A 16,161-nucleotide genomic window follows, 5' to 3' on the forward strand; every position below is an offset into this window, starting at 1 on the left:
GGATCTCGCCTGGCTCTTGGCCCTGGCTGCACAGGGAAGTCACCCAGGGGCTCTGAAGTCACGGCTCTCTGAGTAGTGTCTGGGCATCTGTATTTTTTAAAAGCTCCCCAGGTAACATGGTTCCTGACAGGACACATTTTGCAGGACTCATTGTCACCATGAACAAAAACCTGGACCGAGAGATGCAGGACAAGTACGAGGTTGTGGTGGAAGCAGAAGATGCCCAGGGCCGCCGGGGGGAGTCAGGCACAGCCACCGTGTTCATCACTCTGCAGGACGTCAACGACAACTTCCCCATCTTCACCCAGAGTGAGCCCCTCTCCCTTGCCCCTGGCGGGGTGGGGGGGGGGGCTCTCAGGGAGGAGCCTGGCGTCCATTTACCTCTCCCTCCACCCCAGAGGGGGCCTACATCAGAGATGCCTTCCCAGTGCTCCCCGTCTCTGCACACACTCCCAAGGCTGCACACCTGGCCTGCCAGGACGCCCCCCTGGGCCATCAGCAGGTCACACTCCCTGCTGTGTGTCACGTACCCAGAGTCCCACTCCCAGACAGGACCAGTTTCACCAGACCCCATGACCTCAGGAAAACCCACGAGCCGGGGAGCCGGGGTTCAGCAGAGCACCAGAGCCAGGGCTGGGCCCTGACCCACCCACAGACTGATTCTCCCCACAGGAAAATGTCCAACAAGAGCTCTTCCCATGCGCTGGGTGGGCTGGGGAGGAAGGTCAGATAGATGGCTCATCACCTGCACCTCCAAGGCTGATGTCACTTAGAGGCTCAGCCACTGCAAGAACAGGCCAGTTTGCCCTAAAACAACCTCACTGTATACAGTGAAAGCTCCTCAAAGGCAGGGCTTCTCTCTCTTGGCAGCTGACAGATCCCCTAGCAAAGTGCCTGACATACAGGAGGTGCGTAATAACTACCTGTCAGATGGATGAAGGGATGAAAGGACAGATAGAGTGGAACCTCTGTGCCTTGGGAGCCAAAATTCCAGAGGAATTACTATTACTACTGCTGCTCCTTTATTGTGACCGTTTCCTGTATCAAAATATCCTGGGATAGTATATGTGGCAATTACCTTGTCTGTCTCATTAACCCAATGCCCTTTGGGGCACCCCTTCTGCATCAGCCAGGTACACGTTTTCTGTGCCAGAAGACATCCGTGTGGGCAGCCCCCTGGGCTCTCTGTTTGTTGAGGACCCAGATGAGCCCCAAAACCGGAAGACCAAGTACAGCTTCGTGCAGGGCGCGTACAGGGACACCTTCACCATCGAGACGGACCCCACCCACAACGAGGGCATCATCAAGCCCAAAAAGGTTCGCAGGCCTGCAGCAGGGACATCAGATGGGGGGCTGGGGGCTCCTGGCATGCTCAGGACTCAGTCAGGGGCTGCTCCCGGGCCAGAGGCCACCAAAGGTCCACATCTGGGCCAGTGTGGAGCAGGCCATGTGCTTGTGGATCCTGTGACCCTGGAGCTGGGACATGGAGCCACAAGAGAAGGGTCAGTCCCTTGGGCTGGGCTCCCCCAGAACCAGACCTTGAGGCAAGGACTTAGGTGTATACAGCTTATCTGGGGGGGTGATCTCAGGAAGCCTCAGGAGCCGTGAGATGGAAAAAGGAGGAGAGTTAATACAGGCTCCTTAGTGAGCAGGTGATCACTGTGGGAGAGTGGGGCACGGTCACACTGGGACATCTGGGCGACCGTGTGGAATATACTTCTGAGTCGCAGCAGTTGTGGGCTGCCTGAGGGCTCCTGGGGGCTCACTTCCTGGCACTTTCTGATCTGCCCTGGGTGCCGCCCTGGTAGATTACAGGTGCTTGTGGCCAAAAGCCGTCAGTGCATAAGGAAAACAGTGAACACCATGGGGATGGGGTGCCCACTGGCAGTGGCTGCTGCAGAGAGAGCAGTCAGACCAGCTGAATCTAGAAGAGGAGAGGTCTGCCGGAGGCACAGACTGCCTTCAGGATGGCCATGCTGAGGACCAGGGGGCCCAGGCCAGGGATCTCCTCCTCAGAGGGGACACCCAAACCCATGTCCCTGAGCCAGACCTCTCTGGAGTCCCTCTCTGATCCAGCCCTGTGTTGGGAACTGGATATACCCAGGGAAGTCGGACAGCCTCCATGGTACCAAGGCTCTCGGCCAGTAGGGAGAACACACACACACACCAAAGGGGACCCAGGCAGGGAGCAAAACTACCTGCGTCAGGAGGGGCAGGAACAGGCTCTATGAGGACGTCTGGTTACGTTCGGACAGGCTCCTTGATGGGGTGAGGAGTGTGGCAAGCAGGCAAGAGACTTGAGCAAAGGCACACAGAAAAGGCACGGCTTTGAGGAGCTGTGGGAAGAACCACTAGCCTGTACTCCCCTTACAGCAAGAGTATGGCTGATCCGCTTGGTGTCCCCAGTACTCAGAACAGAGCCAAGCTCAGGACAAAGCTGAAGGCAGCCAGGCCACAGGCCCCTCATCTGTTTAACAGGTGTCATCCCAGCATTACCTTGCAGGGCCTGGTTCAGAGAAGGAGCTCACCACACTGTTTCCTCCCACAGCCCCTGGACTATGAACGCATCCGGCAATACAGCTTCACCATAGAGGCCACGGACCCCACCATTGACCTCCGCTACCTGGGCAGCACCTCCCCCAAGAACATCGCCCGTGTCATTATCAACGTCACAGACGTGGACGAGCCCCCCACCTTCCAGCAGCCTTTTTACCACTTCCAGCTGCAGGAGAACCAGAAGAAGCCTCTGATTGGCTCAGTGCTGGCCAAGGACCCTGACGCTGCTCAACGGGACATCAGGTAAGGGGGTGGAAGTCATGAGAATGGTGATGATCATGACCACACCCAGGCACCGAGGTTCTTACAATCAGCTGGGCTGAGCCCAGGATGCCAAGGGGGAAACTGGCTCCTCACAGCACAGACACTGGGTGTGGGCAAGGGCTCAAGAAGCCCAAGCTCTTCCACTAACCCATGTGGCCAGGTATAATCTTGTCCCGCCCAGGTACCCACCTAGCACAGTCCTGGCCATTTCAGCTGCCCATTGTCTGCTCTACCTTGAAGGGGAAGTACAGGTTCCCACAGGTCCCATCTGGGGAGGTCTGACGGTTAAGAGGACAACCAACTTGACATATGTGAAACCCCTTCACTAAATATGTTTCATTACAAGTGTCTTCCCAAAACCACAAAAGGGAAAAGTTCATTTCACACAATGAAACAACACAAAGATTTACAAAGAAAGCATCAGTAACCCTGACTTCCAGACAACTCATGTTCACGGTATGCTGTGATCCTGTGATGCTTTTCTCCATGACCACACAAACACCTACAGACATTTGTGGTGGATTTGTCATTTGTTTCAGGGCTCTGATTGTTTTAAATTTTTTATGGATCATAGTATGCCCATTTCAGCTTCTCAGGGGTAAAGAATCCGCCTCCTAATGCAGGAGACGGAAGTTCAATCCCTGGGTTGGGAAGAAACCTTGGAGAAGGAAATAGCAGCCCACTCCAGTATTCTTGCTTGGGGAATCCCATGGACAGAGGAGTTTGGTGGGCTCCAGTCCATAGTGCCAAGAGTTGAATGTGAATTAGCAACTAAACCACAATTATGACCATTTCATCATAACTTGTTCCTCCATCTCAACTAGGCACCTCTACCCTCTGTGACAAAAGATGTAGATCCAGCCCATACTTTCTAGGGCCACATAACATTTTAGAGTATGAAGTTCATGCAGTCTCATTTTATTCCAGAGCTGGTAGCCAACTGTGCCAGCACCACTAATCAAATAAGTCATCATTTTCTACCTTTGTTACATACTGAGTTCCTGTATATCCTTGAATCTATTTTTGAATCCTTTGTTCTGTAGCAAAGTCATTCCATTTTATTGTAGCAGCTTTCTACTAAAACTTGGTATGTATAACACAAGTCCCTCCCCCAAGTATTTTTTCACTTTATATAACTTTAATGCATTCTCAAACATCCGTTCTTTCTTGTGAACCATAAAAATCTTGAGTTTTATAAAAAGTATTAGAATTCTATTGAGAATTGTGTTTGCATATCAGTTTGGGGAGAGTTAACGCTTCCCTGGTGGCTCAGATGGTAAAGCGCCGCCTGCAGTGCGGGAGGCCCAGGTTCAATCCCTGGGTTGGGAAGATCCCCTGGAGAAGGAAATAGCAACCCACTCCAGTACTCTTGCCTGGAAAATTTCATGGACTGAGGAGCCTGGTGGGCTACAGTCCATGGGGTCGCAAAGAGTCGGACACAACTGAGCAACTTCACTTTCACTTTCAATGCTCTATTAAGGACAAATGTGTCCCTCCCTTTTGACCACATCTCATAAGTTTGGGGATGACTGTTTTCATAGCCATTCTATTTTAAATAGTCTGTAATGATCATTTTTATTTCTTCACTGATCCAATGGTTTATTTAAGAGACTTTTTTTCCCATTTACAAGTGGTAGGGCATTTTTTGGTTTTAACATGTTCTGTGGTATAACACAACTGTCCTTTTGTCCATTTTCCTCTGTAATATCTAGGCTTCTGTTTTACGTATTTTAAATTTTTCTATTCAGTTAACAAAGGTTTATAATTATTTTACCTTCATTATGACTTGTCTCTTTCATCCTTATGACAGTACACAGTTTGTCCTGCTTAAATATTTTGTCCTCTGCTCCATGTTGCCTGATGTAAGGTTTGTCAGTACTGTTTTCATGTTACTGATGTTCGCCTGAAATTTTCCAACCTTTGCTCTTTTTATAGATAATTTTATTTACTTATTTGGCTGTGCTGCATATTCACTGCTGCGCAGGTTTTTCTCTAGCTGTGGCAAGCAGGGGCTACTCTCTAGCTGCTGTGTGCGGGCCTCGCATGGCAGTGGTTTCCCTTGTTGTGTGCAGAGCACGAGCTCTAGAGCTTGAGGGCTTCAATAGTCACAGTTCCCAGGCTCGAGAGCACAGGCTCAGAGTCGTGGCACATGGGCTTAGTTGTTTTGCAGCATGTGGGATCTTCCCAGACCAGGGATCAAACCCGTGTCTCTTACACTGGCAGGCAGATTCTTTACCACTGAGCCATCAAGCCCCAATCTTTACTTTTAATATTTCTAGGTCATTCAGCATTTAAGTTGTGTCCTGAAACTGGAATGCAGATGGCTTTACTTTTCAACAGAAACTGAGAGGCTTCATGTTTAACCTATTTACATTTTTCATCATAAATGATGGGTTTGATCTTATTTCTTTTAGCCTGTTTTACATTGGCTATTTCTCAAAATTAATGACTTTTTTCTCTTCCCCATCTTTGTTGTAGTTTATTTTTTTCACATTTTTTCTCCTAGGTATTTGGATGGAATATATGCATTTTTACTTCTGCCAGTGACATTATTTCTAACTGTAAAACTTAAACTGGTTTCCTGGACCAATATTTTCTACTTATAAATCTCTCTCACACACACACACACCACCACCACCACCACTGCTTTCCTATTTATGATAAAGAAATCAACAATTTCCATTTAATTCCTCCCAAGCCAGATTTTTTTACTTTATTTTGAGACATTTCTTAGATGAAGCGAATTTTCACAAAAAGTTTTTCAGGACCCATCTTGTGGGTGAAATACTTCCTGAGTTCTTTCATATTTACAAATCAAAAATATTATCAATGTGTTCTAGCGCTTAACATTATGTGAATGTCTAGGATTAAGTCTGATTTCTCTTTCTTTATAAGGATGTATTTTTCTGTCTGGCCTCTCTTCAATTTCTTAACACACCTCTGAAATTCCAAAGTATCATCAGAATATAGCAAAATATTGATCTTTTTTCCACTATGCCTGATATCAATGACCTCTTTTAATATATAAACTTGGGTCTTTGTTCAGATCAAGAACTTTTCTTTTATTACATCATTTGTTATTTCTTCTGTTCTCTTTGTTCTGGAATTTTCCTTAGTATTAGAAAAACTATATCTGGAACATTATGGATTTTTTTCACCTCTCTTTTCTTCTCTTCATGCCTTTTTCTTAAGAACTTTTCAAAGTTTTACTTCACAAATTTAATTTCCTTTCAATCACTTCTTACCTCTTCTGGTTCCTTTTTTTAAATCTTCCCGGCTCTTACCCAACTATCTTTTCATTAATCACAAAATCCAATTCAGGCTGAAGTAAAGCTGACTACAGTGCCACCTGCCTCAACTCTGAAGATACTGTGGATGGAGTCTCAGGGTCCACCCTCATCCCAGTGATCGCAACAGTGCCTGGATCAAAGAGATTATCTCACTACTCTGATGCTCTCTGGGTGGTCAGATGCAATGAGCAGTGAGAGAAGGGTGGGGGATGATGCAAGGGACAGATCCTAAAGGGCCTCGTCTGTCCTTCTGGGGAGTCTGGACTCCACAAAGAACAATGGAAAGCCATGAAATACCTTGAAACTCTTTCCCCTGGACAGGTACTCCATCCGTAGGACCAGTGACAAGGACCAGTTCTTCGGAATAACCAAGAAAGGGGATATTTACAATGACAAAGAACTGGACAGAGAAGTGCACCCTTGGTACAACCTGACAGTGGAAGCCAAAGAGGTGGATCCTAGTGGTGAGTGGTCCCTTTCACCAGACGACCTGGGCTCTTCTCCTTTCCTCATTCTTTTAAAATTGGCATAAGTTGTCATTTGAGGCCTCCAGAGGCACTATAAAGCACTGCTGGTGCACCACTTGGCTGGGATGCTACAGGGCCTCCAGCCCCAAGTGTAGATGGACCAGCCATATCCATGTCACCTGAGACTGTGCTAGAAGACCAAAACAGCAGGTGCCAACCCCAGACTGAGTCAGACTTTCATGCACACTACAGTTTAAGAAGCACTGCTCCAAAACAGGCTGCCATATGTCCCTGCAATGGGAATCACATGAGTCACCTCTTAAACACAGAGCTTCTCAGATGACTCTCTGGAGGCCCTAGTCTGGAGAGTCAGAAACAGCAGGGAATGTGCACTGAACAAGTGCCGTGTGATTTTTATTATCATGGACATTTGGGAGAGGCTGCTTTGGAGACTGTTTATGTGCCAGTTAGTGGGTTGAATTCAAAATCTGAAGCACTTGCCAACTCTAAGATTGTTAGTCTCCAGAAAGTAGGGTAACTGTTGCCAGAGGGAAAGGCAGGTGTTGGAGCTTTGCATTCTTAGCCTATGTGAAAAAAACACAACTGCTCTCCAGGAGAAGGATCAACATTCCACACCCTTCCCAGAGACCAATGGGGCCCAGAAAAGGGGTGACTTGGTCAAAGTTCCACTGGTGCTAACCAGGAGGGTCCCTGCCTCCTGCTGGGAGCATGTCCCCCATACGGCAGCCAGGCCAACTTCAGTAGACTTCTGAGTGCTTTCCAGATCAATCTTTGCCCCTTTCTTCCCCATCTAATCTCACTCAAACAAGTTTTAAATCTTATAGTAATAGCTTACTGTGCATTTTAAAATATAGAAAATACAAAAAAGAAGAAGAAAAGTATCCCCCCGCCCTAACCCCACCATACAGCAATAGTTACCGGTAGCACTCCAGTGTGTTTCCTCTGGTCTTTTTCCTATCTGTCATTTTATACAAATGAAATCATAGTTCCCTGAATTTTTACTTAAGCTTATTCCAGAATTATTTTCTCATGGTACTAAAATGTCTTTATTAAAGAGATTACAACTTTTAAAATGTAATTTACATGGTCCATTCTTTTAAACTGGCCCTGTTTATTAAAGCAATTTCACACAGACTGTTTACCTTTTCAATTATTCTGTAGTTAATTTATTTAAATTGGTTTGATTACTTAAATTGCTGCATTGATTTAATAATTACTTAATTGATTTAATTAAAACCTTTAAAAATACACTTATGTTTTTCTCTTTTTGACTCTTACAAGTAATTCTCTAGCAAATATCCTTAGGCATGAGGCTTTACCCCACTTCCTCTTCTGTTCCTTTCATCCAGAACGCCATCCCTGGCCATCCTTCTAAATGTCCACAGCCCCCTCTTCCAGAAAAAAGAGCACCCCTCCAGGACTCCCACCAATACACCTTCTAATCTCAGGGCTGACATCTGCTAAATCCACCATAGTGACGAGTCCTTTCTCCTGCAGGGACTCCCACGGGCAAAGAATCCATCGTGCAGGTCCACATTGAAGTTATGGATGAGAATGACAACGCCCCAGAGTTTGCCAAGCCCTATGAGCCCAAAGTGTGTGAGAATGCCCCCCAGGGCAAGGTGAGTCTGGCTCAGGTGGGAGGGTGAGGCAGTGCCTGCCTGGGTCAGACCAAAGAGGCAGCACCTCCTGGTCACAGTCAGCTGGCGCTTCATGAGCTTAATGTAACCTGTACAACAGCCTTGAGGAAAGATGACATTCCCCCTATAGATGGTGAAACTGAGGCTCAGAGAGAATGTGTAGTGAGCAGATTGGTGGGGAGGCAGGTGGCAGAAAGAGTGACTTTTGGAGACCATTGAGATTAGTGTTACAAGTGAGAGGTAGCCACAGTCAGGTCTAAACCCAAAGTCCCTCACCATCACTGAAACCCCAGCCAGCTCAACGCCACCACTGACCATCCCCCGTCTTTTACCCTCCAGCTGGTCGTGCAAATCTCGGCAATAGACAAGGATATAACACCACGAGATGTGAAGTTCAAGTTCTCCCTGAGCACTGAGGACAGCAACTTCACCCTCATTGATAATCACGGTGCGCCTTGAAGCAGTCAGCCTGGCTCTTGGAGTGGGCGGGGTGGGGGGTGGGGAGGTGGCGGTCAGAGATGGAGTTATTTGAGTCTTGAGATGCCAGGGTCAAGGACTAAGCCAATGAATCAGGTGCCCTCCCTGGGGCTATCAAGTTCCAAGATATTGTATACAATTCCCACCACATACCTTATTGGTCTGTGTAATGGTCAGAGCCACCCTGGTCACACCGCCAAGTCCACATGGCTTTGCCTTTTCCCTTAAGATGCCCAGGTCACTGAATAGGCACAGAATAGATATGGGGTGTAGACAGCCTGGTTCGCAGACTAACTAAGGGACTCCTTCCCATGGAATCTCTGTGGTCAGTACAACTGCAAATTACTCTATGACATGAAACTTTGAGGTTGCTCCCAAAGAGACAAAGTGGGACATTTGAAACCAAAATGTCAAGAATACAGTGTTTTGATTTGGCCACAATGACTACTTAACACCAGGTGTCCTCAGGACGGGATCTGGTCTACCAGTCACATCCCAGAGACCTGTGATGTCAGCAGTGGCCAATCAGAGCTTCTGATGAGTATGTGCTTCCCAGAGTGATGAGGCTGAGTTGGCTGGATTCCAGTCAAAAACAGACAGGCTTCCATGCTTTCTGCACCTTCCTCAGAAAAAAAACGTAGAAAATCCCCCTTGGGTCTAAAGAGAGCAGTCCTTCCTCCAGAATGGGGTGGAATCCCTGCCCATCCCTAACTGGCAACATGGTGGTTAGTGAGGATCCCACCATAGAAACAGCCATTGCCACCTCTAAGGAAGGTCAGGGACTGGGATCCCTGAGAGTGAGGGGGAGACCCAGGGGACCAGCCACAGACTCATCCCGAAGGGATGAGGACAAGGTGACAGTCAGGGCCATACCATTCAACATTCCGCTGTCTTTAGTAGTAAATAATGTGGAAAAAATACCTGTCACAACCATCCCCAGTGCCCACCTCAAACCCACCTCACAGGAGGTCAGCAGTGGAGTCAAAAGCTTAAGTGTCACCCCAAAGACCCCCCATATGTGATCAGGAGATAAGTCTGTTGGTCTCAGACTACTTATAACATGAATGTCCTGCTACAATATTAAATGAGTATAGCAAAAAATCTCTAATTTCTCTCATACGGTCTCAGTGGCCATGCTGTTATCATTTTCTATTACAACAGGTATGGCTACTTAATAATGAAATGTAATTGGCTTCCATTTGAAATCTGTAAGACGGCCTCCTTTGCTTTTGGCTTCCTGAGTATGCCAACCCCACCCATGTGGCTGTATAAAGCCTGGAGTAGGGAATCCCTGCACCTTTGATCATCACAACCTCCCAGGAGCCAGTAAAAGACACATTTTCCTGGTCTCTGCCCAGAGGCACTAAATCAGAAATTCAGGAAAAGAGAAGGGGGGAAAAGAAGGAAGGAGGAGTAGAGGGGAGGTGGGTAGGGGTGGGGTCTGAAAATCTCCCTGGGGAATTCTGTACATGGACTGATTGGAATTGAGAGGGAGAACCAATATTTGGGCCAAAGCACAGTCCCAATTCCAGGCTGCCCAGGGAATCCTCAATTACAAGGGTAATCACTCCCCCAGTGCTTCAGGGGACCTGTGCATTGGTCTTACTTTCTAATGGATTTTCAGGGATAGCAAAAACAGCCTTAGAAGTTAGCCTAATGCTAAAAGACCTTTTAAATTTTGTAAGACTTTGTTTTCCCCTGATTGTTCATCAAAGCTTGAAACAATGCATTAATTAACTGAGAGTTCTGTCTTACTGAAGTAGGGTAGGGGTCAGGTATTTCAGTTACCCACAGAAACAAAAAAGCAAGGATTTTAAATACTGGCCAAGTCCTTCTTAGAGGCCAAATCGAAGCAGCTGCCCAAAACATCCCCTCTCTGGAGGAACAGACCTGCCCTCAGATGGCTAAAACACGAGGCAGGGGTATAAAGGGCAGACACATGGCCCGGGCAGCGCATGAGCTGGTCCAGTTACTGAGGGCTTCCTCGTTGTCGGTGTTGATGAGAGAATGAGCACTCCAGACAGCAGTGTCTGACTCCGAGGCCTTGGCATTTCCAGATAACACGGCCAACATCATAGTCAAGTACGGGTATTTTGACCGGGAGCGCGCCAAGGTCCACCACCTGCCCGTGCTCATCTCGGACAACGGGAGGCCCAGCCTCACGGGCACCAGCATGCTGCACGTGACCGTGTGCAAATGCAACGAACAGGGCGAGTTCACCTTGTGTGAGGAGATGGCTGCCCACACGGGCATCAGCATCCAGGCGCTGGTCGCTATCTTCCTCTGCATCCTCACCATCACAGGTCAGTGCCCAGAAGGATGGGAGGGGACGGTGAGGGGGCTGCGGGGGCGAAGAAGAGACCAGGGATCCAGGCCCAACCCTGCTGCTTTCAGCCCAAAGTGCAGCCCTGTGCCGGGTGTGAGGTCCACCTCCCTGGGTGCCGCAGGGTGGGAGTGGATGACAGGGGAGGAGGAGGTGCGGCTCAAGACCCCTTCCCCAGTTTAAAATACTTTATATAACATTCAGTCATTCAACTGACATATTTTGAGCACTTATTGTGTGTCAGGCACTGTTCTAGGCAGTTATTTATATAAAATCTCATTTGAAAAAAAAAAAGAGGATCCAGTCTCTCTTTGGGAGAGAAATGAGAAGTGTAAAATTTCTAGTTTAAATTATCACCTGGGTGGGGCTTTCTTCTCTTTTTTTAGGATTCCTCCAGCCTTGATCTCTGTCTCTTTTTTTTTTTCCCCCTTGTTTGGGCTTCAAAAATTTTAGGGGAATTTTAAACCTGGCCTCAGCATAGGTTCTTCAGGAAGTAGACCCTGGGAAAAGGATTGGGGTGCACGTGATTTGAAAAGTGGCCCCAGGAAGGCCCAGAAGGAAGAGTGGGAGTTTTGACAGGGAAAGGAGGCGAAGGGCAGTGAAGGAGATGAAGGGAGGTGAAAGGAGCTGGTGAAGGGCAAGTTGTCACACGAGTTGCCACCACGGGTCAGCAGAGCTTCTCCTCCCTGGGGGCTGGGCGGCAGCGCTCACGGTCATGTTCATCTACCAATGCCCACCAGCGGATGGCTGGGGCTCCTCCTGCTCTTCAGCTGGAAGCCCTTGGGTGGTCAGAGGTCACTCTGCGTACTACAGTGACAGGACCAGGGACACAGTGGGGCGCCCACATTATCTGCCCCAGGTCTTTCCTGCCAGTGACTCCCCTGAGAGGCCCCCTGGCAGAGCCCCCCTTCTGTGGCAAAGAGGACAGACTGAGATTCCCCTCTCAATAAAAATCTGTAATAATGATGATCCTGGCATCCCCAACACACATAGAATTGCACTGAACCTCGCAGCCACCCTATCAGATGTAAACAGCAGAGGAGTCATCACTTCCATTTTACAGACAAGGAAACAGACTCAGAGGGCCATCCTGGCTTGCCTAGTAAGAGTTTCTTAAGTATCTCCAGGCTAGAAGGACAGAGTCTAGGGATGTTCTGGACCTACTTCCAGGAGCTCTCTGCCCCACATGGTCCACCCCTCCTAGGGCTGGCAACCCCTATGCAGTCATACCCCTCAGAGCTCTGAGCAGGGCCAATATCACACCACTGCCTGATCATGCAACTCTGGGCAAGTGACTCAGCTTCTCTGAGATCAGTCCACTTATGTAAAATGGGATAATAATACCTACCTTGAGTAAAAGAACACGAAAACATGCCACCACCATGCCAGAAGGTACACAATAGGCGTGCTCAAGAGTGGTTGCTGCTACCGCAATGGGTGCCATGTCCACCAGCTCCGTCATGACCCACCATCCTCATCATGGCTCAGAATCTTTGCACCCCAGATTCCAACTCCATCTTTCCCCCTCTTCTGCCCCAACCTCTGGCCTCCTGGCCTTGGCAGATGACAGAGAATTTGTCCCAGTGCTAAGACGTGGGAGGAACTGAGGCTGCAGTTAGATGGGAAGGAGAGTGGCAGGAGAAAATGAACTTGAGAGGAGGTCCACTGCGTTCCTCTCCTCCCATCCCTACTGTGGTCAGTGACACCAACAAGGATCATACCCTGGGGTGGGGGTGAGATGGACATGACTCTGGGCTGGGAGTGAGGGTGCTGAGGGTGGACCCACCATGAGTCCAGATGGAACCAAAGTTTCTGTGTTGGCCCGGGTGTCACTGGGAGCTGGGCTGGTGCAGGGATGCCCAGGGAGGAGGGGAGGGAGCAGGTGGACCTGGGAGGTGGAAGGCAGGGGAAGCCTCCACCTGGCCTGACCAGCTCTGGCTCACTGACCAGCAGTGATCACCCTGCTCATCATTCTGCGGAGGCGGCTCCGGAAGCAGGCCCGCGCCCATGGCAAGAGCGTGCTGGAGATCCACGAGCAGCTGGTCACCTACGATGAGGAGGGCGGCGGCGAGATGGACACCACCAGCTACGATGTGTCGGTGCTCAACGCAGCGCGCCACGGCGGGGCCAAGCCCCCGCGCCCGGCGCTGGACGAGCGGCCGTCCCTCTACGCTCAGGTGCAGAAGCCACCGCGGCAAGCGCCCGGGGCACATATGCCCGGGGAGATGGCCACGATGATCGAGGTGAAGAAGGACGAGGCGGACCACGACGGCGGTGGCCCGCCCTATGACACGCTGCACATCTACGGCTACGAGGGCGCCGAGTCCATTGCCGAGTCCCTCAGCTCCCTGGGCACGGATTCATCGGACTCGGACATTGATTACGACTTTCTCAATGACTGGGGACCCAGGTTCAAGATGCTGGCCGAGCTGTATGGCTCAGACCCCCAGGAGGAGCTGGTGTATTAGGGGGTCACAGGCCTCTGAGTCTGGGACCCAGGCCACTTGCGGCTGGGGCTAATCGGACACGAGGCATTGAGCTCTCCGATTGTAGTACTCCTGTCCCAGCCTAGCAACCCTTCCTTGCGGGTCCCAGAGACTTCACCACCTTGGTTGGCAAAATCCAAGTTCCTGAAACGTCCAGGGACATATTTCAGTCATGGCTACTCCCCAAATGCTGGAAAATCAAGGCTGGTATGCTGTCTGGGTTGAGACGTCCATATAACCCTGTCACCTGAAATCGCGGGGTCCAACTCAAAGACTCTGACTCTTCAAAGCAGCTTATGCTCAGTTGCTGCATGGGGTGGGGGGTGGGGGTGGGGTCTTTCCTTGAGGTCCCTGGGGAGGCTGGGGAGGCCCTGGTGCCTGTCAGCCTGGAGGCAAAAGGCTGGACAGCATGACCGTGGGGCAAGACTCTCTGCAGCCCTGACCTACCAGATGGGGATCACCCATCACACTTGTCCCACCTCAGCCTCCTCACATGCTCCCAAGTACCCCCGCATTCCTCAGCCTCTCCCCAGGGCTGTCCAGAGAGAGGAAGGGCCTCTTGACATCTCCCAGTCTTGGGTCCTGAGGTGACCTCGCTGGCCCGCCATGCCTGTAACTATGCTGTACTGTGTATTGAAAGTCCACCCAAGGTCAGGGAAGTGGCTTGTTGAACTCTGAAGCAACTGTGAATTCTCCCTGGAGGAGCAGTGGAGACCAAGTGTGACAAGAGACCATAGGGTGAGGGCCACCTGCATGCACACCCACTCCCTCCAGAGGGGGCTGGGAGTCACTGTGACCCCAATTTGAGACTCATGACACCCCTCCAGTTTTGCCTGGGAAGCAGGGCAGGTGTCCCCAGAGCAAAGACTTCTCCCCATCTCTCCTGGTCACTCGTTCATGCTTTTTTCCTTCCTTTCCATCTATTCTTGATCTCTCGGCTTAGTGGCACTTAGGATGTGACCCATGACTGCACAACAGAGCCGTGCCATTTGTCTTCACACCTCACTGCTGCCACATCTCAGGGAACCCCAGCAGGGCCCCCTCCCTGCAGAAGGCAAGGCCCCTGCTCAAATCCTGTGCTCACCTGTATCTCTTCCACTTTCAGCCACATACGGAACTTTCCACCGCAAACACGTCTTGGGGAAGGGGCATCACTCAACAGAAAGGGGGAGGGAGGAAGGAGGCAAATTCTTCAATTCACCCTCCGTCAGGGACCAAGGCTCCTACTGTGGGCAAGGCCCCTCAATTCAGGGGATTGTAGATAACACTGACTTTTAATCTTTAATTAATAACTAGTTTTTTAAATATTTTTATACTAATAATACTTAACACTTTTCTAGCTTCACAGACATATAGAATAAGCGTATTTGCATAATTAGCAGGTTGCTGTTGAGGTTAACAATTTTATTTCAGGTTTTTTAGTTGGATCAAGAAATTTCTGTAACCATCTGTTTCCTATCATTGTAGTAATTGATCTAGTAATAATGACTATATATATATATGTATGTATATATATATAGGCTACACTGGTGCATGGAACATACTGTATTTTTTTTTAATAACTAAATAAAGAAAAATCTTGAAATACGTCTCTTTCTAGAGCTAAGTGAGCTCGTGAGAAATAGAAGCACATACACGCCACCAGCACCACCACCATCATCAGAGGAATCCAGAGTGCAAGGTGACACTTGCTGTCAGGATTTCAGACACGCACTGTAGGAACATGACTGCAGCAGAGAATAACAAGGGACACCTCGTCCATCCTGGCCTCCTCCCAGAGGCCCATGCCTCCCCTCAGCCTGCACATGCCCCCCAGGCCTACCCTGACTCTACACAACAGGTAGGGCCTCCGGCAGCTGAGCTGCCACACCTGTCCAAGTGACAGTGGGCCAGGTGGGTGAGCTAAATCAGCAGTGAGGGGGGAGGTCAACCTCTAATTAGCTGGCTAACAGCAGTGACAGCAGCTGGCACGTCACTCGGGTGTGTGAGCCCCAACACGGAGGTCCTGCCTGGAAATCAAAAATGAGAACAGGAAGCCTCCCTGCCAGACCTAGGACTGGACCTGGGGAGGCGAGAGATGAAACTCTCTGCAACAAGGCCCCTGGCTCCTTTACCCCTGCCAGCAGCGTTTCCTGGGCTGCGTGTCTCTCAGGGATGGCATTCTGAAAACTGTGCTCTGGATAAACACTACTTCTTGGAGCTCTCAGGGGGTCAATATGTCTTAACTCCAACTTTGCTCTAATTTCCCTTCTGATTTCTTGATCCATCAGTTATTTGAAATGTATTGTTTAATTTCCAAATATTAGTGAATTTTCCGATTTCCTTCCATTATTGATTTCTAATTTCACTCCACTGTGGTCAGAGAATTTTTATGATTTAAATCCTTGTAAAGTTTATGATTTAAAACTAGTAAATTTATACTAGTTTTATACCCTAAAACATCGTTCATCCTGAAGAGTGTTCCACATGCACTGGAGAGGTACATTGTAAGCCCATATGCCTCTAACAACCAGCTACTGTTGTGATGGAGTGTTCCATAGTGGTATGTCAGGGTTGTTCAAGTCTTTTGCTTCCACATTGATCTTCCTTCTCGCTACTATTTAAATTTTATTGAAAGTTTAGTGCTAAAATCTCCAA

General features: G+C 49.1%; 1 protein-coding gene across 2 annotated transcripts in view; it reads left to right on the forward strand.

The window, feature by feature from the left end:
* The window catches only part of CDH5 (cadherin 5), a 42,904-nt gene extending 27,791 nt beyond the window's left edge, over positions 1-15,113 (forward strand). Inside the window, exons 5-12 of one of the 2 annotated variants that reach the window (XM_065925453.1) lie at positions 145-309; positions 1,130-1,317; positions 2,549-2,799; positions 6,432-6,574; positions 8,096-8,220; positions 8,578-8,686; positions 10,773-11,018; positions 12,989-15,113. In XM_065925453.1, the coding sequence (XP_065781525.1) occupies positions 145-309; positions 1,130-1,317; positions 2,549-2,799; positions 6,432-6,574; positions 8,096-8,220; positions 8,578-8,686; positions 10,773-11,018; positions 12,989-13,506 (1,745 nt within the window). In that variant the 3' untranslated portion in view covers positions 13,507-15,113. The remainder of the gene's footprint in view (positions 1-144; positions 310-1,129; positions 1,318-2,548; positions 2,800-6,431; positions 6,575-8,095; positions 8,221-8,577; positions 8,687-10,772; positions 11,019-12,988) is intronic. The other variant, XM_065925454.1, reaches the window with a different exon arrangement.
* Positions 15,114-16,161: the final 1,048 nt, after the last annotated feature.

The sequence above is a fragment of the Muntiacus reevesi genome, chromosome 2 (genome assembly GCF_963930625.1).
Source record: "Muntiacus reevesi chromosome 2, mMunRee1.1, whole genome shotgun sequence".
NCBI classification, from domain to species: Eukaryota; Metazoa; Chordata; class Mammalia; order Artiodactyla; family Cervidae; genus Muntiacus; species Muntiacus reevesi.